This window comes from Pimephales promelas, chromosome 11 (genome assembly GCF_988280905.1).
Source record: "Pimephales promelas chromosome 11, fPimPro1.hap1.1, whole genome shotgun sequence".
Classification (NCBI taxonomy): domain Eukaryota; kingdom Metazoa; phylum Chordata; class Actinopteri; order Cypriniformes; family Leuciscidae; genus Pimephales; species Pimephales promelas.
Genome location: NC_142779.1, coordinates 20,828,619 through 20,844,295, shown reverse-complemented (window position 1 = coordinate 20,844,295; position 15,677 = coordinate 20,828,619). Strand labels below are relative to the sequence as shown.

General features: G+C 35.2%; 2 protein-coding genes across 3 annotated transcripts in view; both read left to right on the top strand.

The window, feature by feature from the left end:
* Positions 1-2,236: 2,236 nt before the first annotated feature.
* Positions 2,237-9,264, top strand: lgmn (legumain). 2 transcript variants are annotated; one of them, XM_039656403.2, is made up of 14 exons: positions 2,237-2,342; positions 3,241-3,396; positions 3,516-3,613; positions 4,578-4,659; positions 4,755-4,837; positions 5,031-5,106; positions 5,571-5,633; positions 5,745-5,811; positions 5,892-6,010; positions 6,173-6,262; positions 6,880-7,089; positions 7,690-7,860; positions 7,941-8,008; positions 8,230-9,264. In XM_039656403.2, the coding sequence occupies exons 2-14, from the start codon at positions 3,250-3,252 to the stop codon at positions 8,270-8,272; spliced, it is 1,317 nt and encodes a 438-aa protein (XP_039512337.1). In that variant the 5' UTR covers positions 2,237-2,342; positions 3,241-3,249; the 3' UTR covers positions 8,273-9,264. The 2 variants fall into 2 exon arrangements, with proteins under 2 accessions (XP_039512337.1, XP_039512338.1); XM_039656404.2 differs by having other exon boundaries at positions 2,261-2,342; positions 3,238-3,396.
* A 2,135-nt stretch (positions 9,265-11,399) lies between these two features.
* Positions 11,400-15,677, top strand: part of LOC120467737 (uncharacterized) — a 29,203-nt gene continuing 24,925 nt past the window's right edge. Inside the window, exons 1-2 of the mRNA XM_089117168.1 lie at positions 11,400-11,531; positions 12,480-12,687. The gene's annotated coding sequence lies outside the window, so the exon portion shown is untranslated. The remainder of the gene's footprint in view (positions 11,532-12,479; positions 12,688-15,677) is intronic.

Sequence of the window (15,677 nt, the reverse complement as noted above, 5' to 3'; positions counted from 1 at the left end):
TTTATATTTGAAGGTGATTTTTCATTGATTTTGTGTTATAAGACCGAAAGGAAATATATGAATTTCTTTATATAACAAATGATAATCATGTCCTGTAGGTTTCTTGACATTTATGTTTACTTTACGAGATATCGTAACAGTTCATATTGCAAGCAGTAAATAGTAATGGAACTTTAATTCATTATTGTCGTTGTTGCGGAAAACCTCGAATCTCCATATTGCTTATCTTATTTTACTTTTTCACACATAATTACTATTGGTGGTCACTCTTTATGTCTGTCTGTGGGTTTTGCAAGTTTTTAGCCAAAAAAGTATTAAAAAGAGCTTGTGACTAAATCTTGTAACTCCATTGGCGTTTTATAACCTCATAACTCCACCCTGCCACACTCAGTTTGAACCATCACTGATTGTTTGCAATGCACAGGTAAATAAAGATCTGCTCTTTGAATAAGTACAGTGTTTTCTTTACCTAAGAAACACTAAGGCTGATGTTTATCTATTTGATGAGCATAGTAGAGTGTCATAGCCAATACTGTCTTGTAGCTTCTGTGTAGCTGTTTGTCTTTAATAACATGAGATTTTGGCCAAATGACAGAAATAACGGAGCACCCTAATACACTATATTGGTAAAAGTTTGGATACGTCTGCCTTTACATGCACATGCACTTTAATGACATCCCATTCTTGCTCCGTAGGGTTTAATATGGTGTTGGCAGACACTTTGCAGCTATAACAGCTTCAACTCTTCTGGGAAGGCTTTTTCACAAGGTTTAGGAGTGTGTTTATGGAGGGTTTTGACCAAGCGCATTTGTGAGGTCAGGCATTGGTGTTGGACGAGAAGACTTGCGAGTCTCTGCTCTAATTCATTTCAAAAGTGTTCTATCGGGTTGAGGCCGGGACTCCACATCAAACTCGCTCATCCTTGTCTTTATGGACCTTGCTTTGTGCGCTGGTGCGCAGTCATGTTGGAACAGGAAGGGGCCATCCCCAAACTGTTCCCACAAAGTTGAGAGCATGAAATTTGCAAAAAATTCTCAAGTGAAACAATTTGTAACTCCATTTGAGATTGATTTTGGTCAAATAATGACACATCTGACCATACATGAAGCAACATTATTACCGTAACTTTGTTAACAGCGTTAAAAAAAAATCTTGCTTAGGTCATTATTGCCTGGTTTCATTGTCTGATTAAAAGAATCAGAGATCATGTGAACAGCAGGGAAAACTGTATGCTTGTTTTTGAGGAACAAGCCTGTGTGGCTGTCAACATGTGTACACCTGCAGAACAATTTACAATGAATTCTAATATTAACAGGCTGAGTGAAGGGACTTTAATACTGGTGTAATAAATGATTGCTAAGATAAAAAGCACATTTGGTGTCAAAGGTTTTAGTTTAGTTGTGAATGGTTTTTGTCATCCAAGTCAGTCTATAATTATGAACAATAATAAGACTTTCTTTGTGGTATTATGATTACAAACACATGAAATTTGGAATTCAACAATTCTCTCTCAATACATTGACTTAAAAACTGAGATGTCACATTGTCACACAAGTAGTAAATTACACAGTAAATTAGAAACTGTAGAGGGGTTTCCCAAGAAAACAACAGAAAATAGGTCAAGCAACAGATTATTATAGATTGATTTAAAACAACAGTGAGATATGTTTAAATCAGCATAAACTACAATAACAATTCTAAACATTCTAAATTCTAAATAATTCTAAAAAATTCTCTGCTTACAGTGAGATACTTTACATAATGGCATACTCTGTTATCTCTCTCACAAATCAACACCTGAACAGGTGAGATAAAAAAAAATGCGTTGGTGAAAAATGCGTTGGTGTTGTGAAATAGCAGTCATATGACAAACAGATGATCTGATCATGTGCTCCCATATATTCTGCCTAGATAATGAAAAAGAAAGACGGGTGTCTATGCTGATCTTCCTGTACAAGTATTTATAACGTTTTTTCTTTCTAACAAATGATTAAATCCCCTACTAAACTTAGGGGCATTTCCCCTTAACTTTCACAACGGACCACTTCAATGCATCAATCTATTTCTATAATATAAAAAAGTACAAAGTTTCCTTTCCTTTTGTTTTGTTTTTGGTTTTTAGTCAAACTCATGGCACATGACGAATAGTCAGGTGGTCAGTTGAGGCTCCGCCCATGGGTCGAAGTTGATTGGATGGTGCGCTGAGCCGTATTAAGCGGATTGGTTAGAGCATCGAGTCGGCGAGCGGTGATTGGCTGCTGCACATGCGTCCCCGTCTCACAGGTTGCAATAAAGCGTCGCGTCGCTCCAGCTCGGAAGCTCGGTCAGCGCTACAGTAGCAGGTAAGCGCAGAAACTATTAATGTCTCTATTTAGTATAAAGTCTACTCATTTTGTTTGGTTGTGTTTTGTATATTTAATTAACCTCAAGGTTAAATACTTAATTCAACTAAAAGGTTACTAGTTTAAAACCCCCTATGGCCTGTTGTTATTGTATCCCTGATTCCCTTGTTTGTTAATGGGATGGTCACGAGACCACTTGCAAAAATATATCATGGCAAACACAGTTTACCGGCCAAATTGCTACAGTCTTTAGTACCCCAATTAAATTCGGTATTTGCTACCATTATCATCAAAAGAGACATTCAACAAAATTACATATTGTTACCGTATTCTTTTTAAGGAGTTGTATTAGGGTTTTACAGTAGTAATAATAAACTGTTGGAACTGTTGGCAGAAATGGGGTATAAAGATAAACATGTGTAAGAGGACATTTGGAATAAGCTAAAAAAGAATTATAATTTCACCCTATATTATCTCAGCCTTACTGTAATCCTACAATAATATCAAGAAAACACACTGTGTCTGAGTTAAAGTCTATACTACAGCTATATATTATATATTTATATAAATAGTTACATTCTGTAATGGTGACTTGCAGTTAAGATGTTTGTATCATGTTAGGAAATGGAGCATATGTTGTGTTTTTTTTCTTTTAGAGAGAATCACAAATATGTTAAAATGTACATAAAGGCCTGGTTTAATTTCAGAGCAAAAACATAGTGTAATATTAGCTATAAATATGATTAAATTATTAAAATGAAGGTCCTCATCACATTAAGTATTCTATGTGGTTTTGCAAATTCTTTTGCCTTTTTAGGGAAGTTTACAACCTTTAACATTTTGAAAGCACACTTGGCTTTTTTTTTCTGGTTGATTTTTCCATCTCTGTTGTCAGTAGATTGCAGAGATGATCGCACAGAGAGTGGCAGTTTCACTTCTCGCCCTGAGCCTGGGGCTGGTGGTGAGTGGTTTCCCTGCCGAGCAGCCAGACAATGGGAAGCACTGGGTCGTCATTGTGGCCGGATCTAATGGCTGGTACAATTACAGACATCAGGTGAGAAAGGAAGTGATCTTTGAGGTGGAGAAAGTACATGGTTTTCCAAGTGAGTTTAGTCAGTTGTCTTATCCGAAGTCTCTTTAGATATTCATTTATTCTTTTGTGTGTGTTTATAGGCTGATGTGTGCCATGCATATCAGATTGTCCATAAGAACGGAATTCCCGATGAGCAGATTGTGGTGATGATGTATGATGATCTTGCTCAGAATTCTGAGTGAGTATGACTTTATGGTTTTCATATGTCCAAAACAATATTCCCCCCAAAAGGCCCTTCTATCTAAGCAGATAAAAAGAAGTCAGTTTAGTCTTGCACAATTATTTTAGTGTATAGTTTACAGTATCTTTAGCATGTTAATTAAAATGAAACTGAATGTAAAGTTCTTAAATAAGACTTATTGGAGTGGGCCCGGCACCCTGGTTGAGGCTGGTAAGAGTTATTGGATCGAGGCTAGTAAGATTTAGGACTTGGTGTTGCTTAGCTCAAAGGTCCAATGGTGCTAGAGGAACAAGCACTTAACCCACATTGCAGAAAATTTGATATATTAGCTATTTCAGATACAAAAAAATAAATAAATAATTGTCGTTGAACACAAAATTATCACTTCCCCTAAATCGCTTTGGGAAAGTTCTGTATTCCAAAAGCAGACACATAAATAATTTAGCTGAAACACATGTACATACACACAAACAGAGCTTTGAGTCTGGTCCTTTGCAGAAGTCACAAGTATCTAATTTAACCACCAGTAGCTTCATGTCATGGTTGTCACAATGACTGGCATTAAAGATGCTTGTGTCATGTTTGTATCCGGTGTGTTCGTTTATTTGTTGGGTGAATCTCACAAATCGCTTTGCATTTTACTCTTAAATAAATAAAAAAGAGGGAAGGGTGAAATTTGTACCTTCATTTTATTGTTGAACTGAAAGTTATGCAACTGTAACATTTATTGCTTTAGTGACTTGATTATGAATTCAAATGTAGGTCAGGTGTTCCGGCTGAATTAAACGATGAAAGAAAGAAATGTTATATGTTTTGGGGTACATTTTTAAACCTACTTTGAAAAGTGGTGCAGAAAGAGATCTTTTTATTATTGTTTTTTGTCTTTTAATAATTATTGTTTTAGCACCAATTTGTATCCATTTCAGTACACAGGTTCATATGACTGTTTTTATGTGTCCAGTAACCCAACTCCAGGGGTGATCATAAACAGACCCAATGGAACAGATGTTTACAAAGGAGTGCTGAAGGACTACATTGGTGATGTGAGTCAATACGTGTAACTCTGTGTCTGAGATTTGAAGTGGTAAGCAGCGTGTTTGGCATCCGTTCACTAATATTGTGTGTGTATGTGATACAGGACGTGACCCCTCAGAACTTCCTGGCGGTGTTGAAGGGTGATTCTGCTGGTGTGAAGGGAGGATCTGGAAAAGTGCTGAAAAGGCTAGTTTCCATTCAAATTTTTATACGCGTCTGATCCATTTGTATTGAAATTACTAACTTGGTTACTGTCTTACTCAATTTATTGCCTTCAGTTCCTGTAAAATATAGTCTCTCTATCTGTTTTTGCATGTTGAGACACATGTGTAAAACAGGTCTTGTGATGTTTTTTTTCTGTTGTTCTTCCTCTTGGCAGTGGTCCAAATGATCATGTGTTTGTGTATTTCACCGATCATGGCGCACCAGGTCTGCTGGCCTTCCCTAATGATGATGTAAGCACTTTTTACTTCTTGTGGTCATTTTAGCTGAATCAGATCCTTTCAGGTGTTCTCACGCACATTACAGTTCTCTCCACTTGTGTAAATGCATCTATTGTGTATTTTTCATTGTCATTTACAATGATATAATCAACATAATTGAAAAGTTTATAAGGGGGGAAAAAGCTCATTTAAACCAAAAACATCCCAAACGATCTCCCCCATTGAAGAGACTGAAGCAATAGGTCAGCTGACATAGAAAATTGTCATATAATGAGTAACGCATTTAAGTTTAGCCATGAGTTTTATCGACAACCTGCTGAAACGACAACATTTTAAGGAATTGTGTGTGAGCAGCTTGGTAGAGGAGTTATTGCTTAACTTCCTTATCCATGACATGTTTATAAATGAATGTGAATGGTGTAAATGAACTGCTTTTATATCTAGAAACTTGCAGTAAATCATGCCTCTACTTTTAGCTTCTTGTAGATGACCTGATGAAAACCATCATGTACATGCACCAAAACAACAAATACAAGAAGGTGAGTGTTACAAGTGTTCATTAAAAAGATGATGCAATCCATAATTTCTGTCAAAAAAACATTATTTATTGTCTTTTTTTTCTGTTAACCCTTTTGCGAACACACACATAGATGGTGTTGTATATTGAGGCCTGTGAATCTGGCTCTATGATGAAGCCTCTGCCTGTTGACATTAATGGTGAGTTTTTTTTCTAAGTTCATCACACATGCTGCTGTGTGTAAATAACATAGTATGTATAATCCGGGTGTGTTTCCCAGTCTACGCTACAACCGCTGCCAACCCTGATGAATCCTCATATGCCTGTTACTATGACGAGGCCAGAGACACCTACCTGGGAGACTGGTACAGTGTCAACTGGATGGAAGACTCCGATGTGGTTAGTAGTACACGCATCTGGGACAGAGGTCCAAATTTAAGAAAAAGAGAAAAGCATTTATTCTGCAATGCATGAACCGCCTGATCATAATGAGAGCAGGGCAGCTCACAATAGAGATTGTGGGAAGGTGTTTTAAATGGTGTTGTGTGTTTGTTTCTTTAGGAGGATCTGAGCAAAGAGACTTTGGCCAAGCAGTTCAAGATCGTAAAGGCCAAAACCAACACTAGCCATGTGATGCAGTATGGAAACAAGGTAATGCACTCACAAACACTGTCTATGAAAGACCTTCAGTAAAGATTAGGAATGCATTCAGATAAGGCACACTGTCTATACACTAGATTGATTCGCATCAGTGATACTGTGAAAGGCATAATTATCTGTGCTGCAAAGTGATTATTTATTTATTGGCATAGGAACAAATTTAAATGTAATGCTAAAAAAAAGATGTTGCATGAAATTGCATTGCATTTAAATATAATGCATAATCATTAATGGCCGGTAAATTCAGTTTACTAGCTCCAACTGTTGCAAAAATGAATTTTAGGACCATGAATGGAAGGAAGTTACTGTGTAAATAAAAATATATATTTCTGTACTCATGGCTCATTTGAATGCTCCCTAAACTCTAGCAACTGTGAGCAGCATCCTGAATATGGATTAGTTTATGAACTATATGATGGATATGCGCTGCATGTTCATTCTTGGTCTAGCGTCTGTCATATATTCTCAGCTAGCTCCAGAAGTTTCCATTTAAAGGCATGTATACTTTATTGACAAGTTAGTGTCTGATGAAAGCATAAATGGTGTTCTGTGTAGCGTCTGCATGTCAGTACTTTACAAATGTAACTGTTTTGGTTTGTTTGTTTTAGACGCTGTCCCACATGAAGGTGCAGGCTTTCCAGGGTAACTCTAAAGGTCTTGATAAAGTGGCCGAGCCGGTATCGTTGCCTGTGATCACTGAACATGACCTCATGAGCAGCCCTGATGTACCCCTCGCAATCATGAAGAGAAAACTCGCCAAGTCTAATGATGTCGAGACTGTTGTTGGTCTCATGAATGACATCCATAAACATCTACAGGTTTGTAGCACAGCTTTTTAACTATTTATTTCAATCGATAATTGTTTATTTTAAGTGTTAAGTTGTGCACTACTGTTCAAAAGTTTGTGGTCCGTAAGATTATTATTGCTAATAAATGTATCATTTTATTTAACAAGGATGCATTTAATTTGATCAAAAGTGACCGTAAAAACATTTTTGCAAAAAATTCTATTGCACATAGATGCTGTTCTTTTTAATCTAGTTTTATTTAGTTTCCACAAAAATATTACGCAGCACATATTTCTTGAGCAGCAAATCAGCATATTAGAAGGATTTCTGAAGGATCATGTGACTGAAGACTGGATTAATGATGCTGAAAATTCAGAATAAATTTTTTTTTTTAAATATTTTTAAAAAATTATTATGATTTATTACATTTCACAATATTATTTATTTTATCAAATAAATGTATCTTTGGTGAACCTGAAACTTATTTAAAAAAAATAAAATAAAAAATCTTACAGTCCCCAAACATTTGAATGGTAGTGTATGTGACACTACTTGCTATACTAAAAGTGATGTCAGATTGATATATTTCAGTCAAGAGTATCATTATTATAATAGCTTTTGTTTCTGTAGACGCGGGAGCTGCTTGGTAACACTATGCAGAAGATCGTGGAGCATGTGGTCCAGGACAAAGAGGAAGTGAGGGATTATCTGGATGGACGTGAAGAGCTCACACAGTATGAATGTTACAAAACCGCTGTCAAGCACTACAAGAAACACTGCTTCAACTGGCACCAGCAGGAGGTACAAACATTCAAGATTTTTGCAACATTATTAGTTGGGGTATACTGTGTGTATGAGACCTCTTTTCTCTCTTGTTGCAGTATGAATACGCTCTGAGACACCTGTATGCTTTAGTGAACCTGTGTGAGGGAGGATACCAGGCCCAGAGGTAAAAACACCCGTTTCCTTTTTATCACTTTTACTTATCGCTAGACTATGATGTGTAAAATTCATAAACAATAAAGCATTAAAGTGCTTGTGAAATGTGTTTCCGTAATAAACAGCGCCCTCTGCCTGCGCCAGCGAGTTATGTAAAGATGTCTTACGGGATGTGAAAGAGAGTTCAATAGGTTTATTTTATTTGTGATTTAAATCTCTCCATTCTCGCAGAATCACAGCAGCCATGGATGATGTGTGTTACTTCAGGCAGTAGAAATGTGAACATGAGCCAAAGAGGATTTTTTTTTTGGACGAACTACACGTTGCACATAAGAACTTGACTATGGAAGAAATCTGTACACTGCTTTGATTTGGATCTTTTTGAAAATTTTTCTTTTAATGAGGATTTGCACTTTTAAAAGTAATAATTGTGGAGTTTTACTGATCTTTATTTTGTTTTAAAAAAGAAATATGCTTTAAGATACTGCCCGGCGATTCCTGACAAACACTTTGGGCGGTTTACTTTTTATATCGTGTGTATTTTTTATTTTTTCTTCGTCGGATGCCTCATCAATGAGATTGACGGCTTTAGAATGACACAATGACTTAAAAAAAGAATGAAAGCCAAGTTTTTGGCATCTGTTATGTTCACAATAAAAATAAGTTTAGCTTGGAAACCAAACTTTTAAATGTCCAGTTCGAGAATGAAATCCAGTCTTACAGGATAAAACACTAGCTAGACACATTTAGCTACATTTTTGCACAACCGTTTTTATTTTTTTCTTATTTTTTTTTATAAGCCGGTGTTAATCACCTTGTTTGCTGAGCCGTCAGTATACCCAATTTCTCTGCAGTAGTGAATTCTAGAAGCTCTTGTTTGGATATTAAATGCAAACCTATCAAACTAAAGTGAAAACAAACTCTTCTACCTGAAGTTTGTGGTCATATTTAAGAAGTGTCTTAAATAACTGAGAACCGCTGCACTTTGAGCAGTTAATGAGCTACTGTGTTAAGTGTAATGGTCGAAGTGTCAGGCTGTGCTATTATGTCAAATGCCTTTTGTTTAGAGCAAATTGAGTCCTCAAGCCACTGAACTAAAGGGAGGTGTGATGTTTGCTGGAGATTGAGCCCTGTAGGAAAAGTGACTTTGCACTGACAACATGGGCTAAACAATACTCTGAACTATACTGTCAGACCTCTTTTCAATATATAATCTGTTAAGGTGTGAGTTTTGATTATAAAATAATAAACCTGAATTGAGTGAAATTTGTTGAATGCAATTTTTATTTTATTTTGTAATAGTCCAAGTTTCTCTTTACAAATGAATAGATGTTACTAGATTGACATTTTTATTTAATTAGTTCTTGTATCATATACTGTAGCAACAAAAAAACTCAGTTGTGAGAAATTTGCAAACAAATACATTATATATTATATAAAATATTTTATTAATTTTAAATAATTACACCTTTTGTTTAATTGTTTATATATGAAGAGTTCAGATGCAAAAGCCTCTAAGTGCCATTTGAAATTTTCTTCTAGAATTTTCTACCTATTAATTGTTATTTAAGTGAAATTACTGAACTTAAATATACAAGTTTGATAAAAATCATCATTAAAGAAGAAAATTTCAAATGGCATTTAGAGGCTTTTGCATCTGAACTCTTCATATATATAAAACAAAGATAAGCTCAGTAGTGGGGAACTTTTTGCACATAAAATCAAATGTATTTAATCTATTTTACAAAAAGTAAAGAACAGAACTTCACTGCAGGTCAGATTTTTTTTTATTAGATTATTAGCAAAATTTATGCTGTAATTTTGTCCAATTCAGCTCCGATGCTTTTCTCTCCTGTTCCTCGTCTTTTTGCTGTAAAGTTGTGATCAATAACATTTACTGGTAAAGTAAAGACAATGTTTGCAGTTCTTCTGCATATCCTTCGTTATCTGAAAACAAACCTTCAAATTCGAATGAAGGCTGCTCACTTTTTACATAATACACATCATTTCACTGACCAGCCTAATCTAACCTTGCACTGACATATCTTAAAATATATCAGCGCCATTGTTTTGTCTAAAGATGCACATGTTTTTTTTTTAAAGACGTTGAAAAACCACTTAATTGAACCAAGGCCTAATCCTGGCTGAATCTACGCCTGTCTTTGAAACCAGGCTTTCTTTTTGATTTTTTTATTGTATCTGTTGTCTGGTAATTTAGAACATAAGAATGATATATATATATGAAATCGTAATGTAACGTTTTACTAAACGTTTAACTTATCGTGCACCTTATCTGACAAGAGAGAAAAATGTGAAACGCGTTCAGAAAAAGGTTTTCCGAAGGTGTGAACGGCACTTAATGTTCTTGAGGTCTATTTTAGCCAATCTTGTAAAAAAACATCTGATCTAGATATTTATGCATTTTCTCTCCTTTGTCCCAAGAAATTTGTGCACTTGAATCTGAATGATAATATATTTCACAGAGCAACCAATAGTAGTAGGGGCTGCAGGCATGTAGGGGCTGGATCTGCCCATCCAAAACCAGAAAGTGATGATTCAAGAACAAAGTAAAATCCAACTCCTACACAAGCTGCTCCTACAAGTCTCACAAAAAAACAGCATGTTTCATTAGTCAGGAAACTTGACTCACAGTGGTTTTCCACAAGATCACAATGTTCATCATGCTGGGATTGTGTTTGTACATGCAACATAATCATGAATGTAATTGTGGTGGGAATGACGACATGTTCTTTGATGATGTGGTAATGGCAATAGCAGGTTGACTTACTAAATCCTACATTAAATCTGTATTGTCTACATACCCACACACCTAAAAACAACAGAATGTAAGTGAAAATTAGACCTAATTGCTGATGAAAGACACTAATATACAACATATCTTTTGATATTGTAAAAAAATAACCGCAATTTTAACGGTAAAATACTGTAAAAATGCTACAGTGCAAAACTGTTAATTGTAAAAAAAAAAATCGTAAAAAAAATCCCGTTCGCTTATGATATGCTTATGATAACTTTTGTTAACTCTACAATAAGTAAATCCACCATAGAAATTATACAGAACCGGAAGTTCAAAGACAATATTCTAAAGATGACGGCGCCCACGTTTCTCTGGTGCATAAGGTCTTAATAACTGTGATAATAATTTAACAGTAAAATACTGTTAAATTTACAGTTTTTGAAAGTGAAAAAGACCAAATCGTATATTGTATAATTTACAGTGGAACACCGTAAATTGACATTCCTACAATTCCCTGTGTGACACTTCACATTTTATGTATTTTTGTTGAAATAACTATGGTTCCTCATAACTGATTAATCCAGGTGTGTCTGACCTCAATAATCAGGCACACCTGAATTAATCAAGTTTGTCCAATAATGGCAGACAGGAAACAAGGAGATGGCTGAAGTTCAGGAAGTAGTGCAGCTGTGCATAAAGCCAATTGCTCTCCAGGCACCACAGCAAAATGTCTGACCAGGTGGCTCCAGGTGTGTGTGTGACAGCGATTTGCAGTGTAAGTGTTCACTACTCACTACTTCTAATGTGTGTGCACTAACTCAGATGGGTTAAATGCAGAGGACAAATTTCAAGTATAGGTTACCATACTTGGCCTTCACGTCACTTTTTAAATGCACAGTAGGCCTGATTGTAAAGTTATTTTTATTTATTTACTTAATTTAATTTAAATTTGATTCATAAAATTGTGTGTCCTGCATGACTAAGCATCTCTATAGCAAAACATCCTGCAAGTCATTAATGACATATAAATCAATCACACAGCCTTTAATCAGTGTGTTACCTAATCATGTCTCCAGGATGAGTGAGTGTGGCAAGCTGTTTAGCATTAAACTCCCATGGCTGTTCTAATCATAATTTAGTTTTGACTAATCAAAATTCCAATTCCTGATTAATTCCAATTTTTACTCGTTGTAATTGGAATTAAGATATCTACAATGCTATTTTGACTAGTCATATTCTTCCATTGGAAAATATATCTTGAAATGAGTTTTGACGAGTTAAAGATCTCGCTACTTGATTTTGTATTAGGCATAACAATTTACTAGTGACAATTAAATAGATATCTCCAAATACATCTGCATGTGTGACGCATCATTTGAAGATATCTACAACGTCTTTACAGATATCTTTAATAGAGTTTTGACTAGTCATAAAAGTATAGAGATATCTTGAATCAGATTTCTTACTAGTGCAATTATAATTGCAGATATCTCTAATATCATTCTGACTAGTTGAATTAGAATTATGACTCGAAATACAATTGTAATAATCCAAAATATATTTATGGACAGTCAAAACTTAGTTTTATATGCCAATATAGCTACGGCTTGCCATAGTGTGAGTGTTCATCCTGTGGCCACGGGGTGGCGTCTCTGAGAACCTGACAGTATTTGGATGGAAACTCCCTTAAAATTCTCACCTGGAGCCTCTTGTGGATTCACAGAGAGGAGTGTCTGAAAGCAGAGGAGAGCACAGTCTGCATGGACTGTTCAAGACTCATTGCTCTCTAAAGAACAAGAGTTTTTTTTAAGAAAACTGGAATAATGTGGAAATGCCTCACCTGAACCTTCCAGACCAGATTCATATGGACTGTCCGATGTAAAGGATTTTACAGCGCCGAACAAGGAAACTGAGGGATCCAGAAGTTACAGGTAACAGCCCTACCCAGTCTGCCAACATGACTTCAAATCTTGTGTAATGCGTAGGCTATAACGCAAACTCACAACTGAAGTTAGAAGTTTATTTACTCGTAGTTAGCGCCATGCAGTGTGTTTAATGATTAAAAGTTTGTGCTCCATGGTATGTTGTAGTATATGTGGGTTTTACTTTCAGTATGTCTCTTTCTTTCACCTTTTTATGCAAGTTCTCATTTTTTTCTGACCCCATATATTCCTAAATCTATATTTAAGTCAGTGATGTTTTGAGATGGTCTATTTAAAAGGTACATAAAAGCAATTCACCCAGACAATGAATTACTGAATGACAAGATATTTTAAAAAAATATATAGGGTAGGTGTAACTTTTGGGAGATTGTAAAAACAAAGACTAAAAGGGCGAGGGGGTAATTAAAATGCCGCAATTCTTAAAAAAAAAAAAATGTTGGCATAAGTAGTTTGCCATTATATTTCATTTTTTTTATTTCCTTAAGAAAATAATAATACATAAAGTAAAATATGATTCATATTTTAAAACTTTTGTCTACCAAATCAATGTCAGTATGGCGCAACCATTGTGCAGAAAACCATTTGTTGTCATGTGACAACCATACACAGGAAATTATATCATGGAGAGGACCCCTGTGGACCCTCATGGCTGTCAATATGTCAGTAATATATATATATATATATATATATATATATATATATATATATATATATATATATATATATGTTTAGATAATATATGTGTGTGTACTGTGTATAATTATTTTGTACACATAAATACACACATGCATATATTTTTATGAAATATTTGCATTAATATATTATATATATATATATATATATATATATATATATATATATATATATATATACACACACACACACAGAACATTTTATAAAATAAAATAATGTATAAAATAAAATGTATACATTATATATATATATATATATATATATATATATTTAAATATATACATGCATGTGTATATTTAAATATTCAAAATAATTATACACCATAATCACACACACATATTATGCAAACATAAACTTTCATTTTGGATGCGATTAATTGCAAATAATCGTTGCCTAACACTAATATAGACAAAAAGGCTAAGGTTAGATAAGGTCAAATAAAGTAAACCTATGAAACCTTAATGATAGTTGTGGTTACATTTTTATTTTTGTGTTTTTTTTTTTAAGTATAAATGAAATAAAAACTCTTTTTGGGAAATAATGTTTAACACTCAAGTGTACATGGAAAATGTTTTATTACTTTTTACTTGTGGGTTACACCACATGACATTAGACATGTAAAATGCCCTCCCCCCTCCCCCCTTCTTGTATCATCTCAGACATTCTTATCTGTAATTGAGTTCCAATAAATCATTCAATTCTAGGCAAACTCTGGAAAATCTGTAGCAGTTCTGCATGTGTGTTTTTCTGCGGCGTGAGAGTTTCTTTTCAACACGTGTATAGCTCAAAGACCATGAGCAGGTTTGTACATTAACCTGAAACAGATAGGAGACCTGCAGGGTTTGGAGGAGGTGGAGTGAGACAGAGGGACTCCTGCTCTAATGTTCTCAGGTAGTACGTTGTCGATCATGGGTGACCTGTGGGAGAGTGAGAGAGAAAGAAAGGAGATTGTAGGTATTGTTGATTTTGGGTGTGTCCCTGTACCCGTCAGGCTGCCATGCTGGGGCTTGTTTCTGTAGAGATTCCAGATCAGTTGCGCAAGTGTGTGCAGAAGCAGAAGTGTGTGTGTGTGTGTTCTCCACTGCCCAACTGTAGGAAATTAAGTTACTGACTGATTTAATAGAGAGCCACTTTAGTTTTGCTTTTGCTTTATCTGAATCCATCACACTTGCACACATCTGTACAGCCACGTGGTGAGGTCAAAGCCAGCTGTCATGGTCATGAGTTGTGTTTGAAGTGTGTGAGGATGAGTGCCAATGCGACTCTGAGGGAGACGGACCCGAATATTTACATATAGTAATATACTGTATGTCTTTGACAGGCCCGTTGAGGACCCATCACTTCACAGTTTTAGTCCATGTCTGCTGTGTTAGGGCCCTCAGTATAGTGTGCTTTTAAAAAAATTGACAAAATAAACTTTTGGCTGATAATATTATAGATCTTATTGTGATCCATTCATCCATGCACTTTCTTAATTTAAAAAAAAAAATGTTTTGACCTTCAATCAATTTCATAACTGGATCTCTGAAAACAACAGACTTCTCTCTGATGACATATGTAGGACTTATCCAATCATATAGCCTGCTTAAATCCCATCTCAAAACCCAATCAAAAAATGACATATAACAAGTCACTGCCCTACTTTTTTTTTCTATTTCGATAATCTGTTACTCTCTAGTGTACGTCACAATTCAAAAGACAAGATTTGTCGCTACTTCCATTTTATTGTGATTAAAAAATAAATAAAAATCTGCTTGTCAGTGGGAGGGGGTGAGGTTTTGAGGGTGTGTTGTTGAATTTAGCAAAACTGTGGAAATCTCTTACAGCACCTTTAATGCAAAATCGAGAGAGAGAGAGATCTCTTTGAGGTAATGTTGTTGATGATAGTTTTCCCACGCTTGTTTTCAAATGTTGCTTTTTTCAGGGGGAATTAAAACTGGTTTTCTTTGGCAGCTGTTGCGAGGTTAAAGTGGCTGACAATTGGCTGGTTTTGCTCCGGGGCATCATTCATTGGTTGTAAATTAACCCTCAGTAAACCGTCATAAACCATGTAGCTGATTGATCACTGATAGCTTCATCAGCACCTGAGAGATTTGATCACACTGATGTGTGTTTGTAGAAGATTATATTAGTACAGCGCTTAAATAGTTTTAATCTAAAGCTCTTGATTAAACAGGCTCTTATTCATTATATAAGTGTGAGACACTCCTAATTAGTGTTTAAGGATAGTTTTGTGAGACTTAAGGAAAGTTAAATTGTTTGGGTTATATCAGCATGAGACAGTT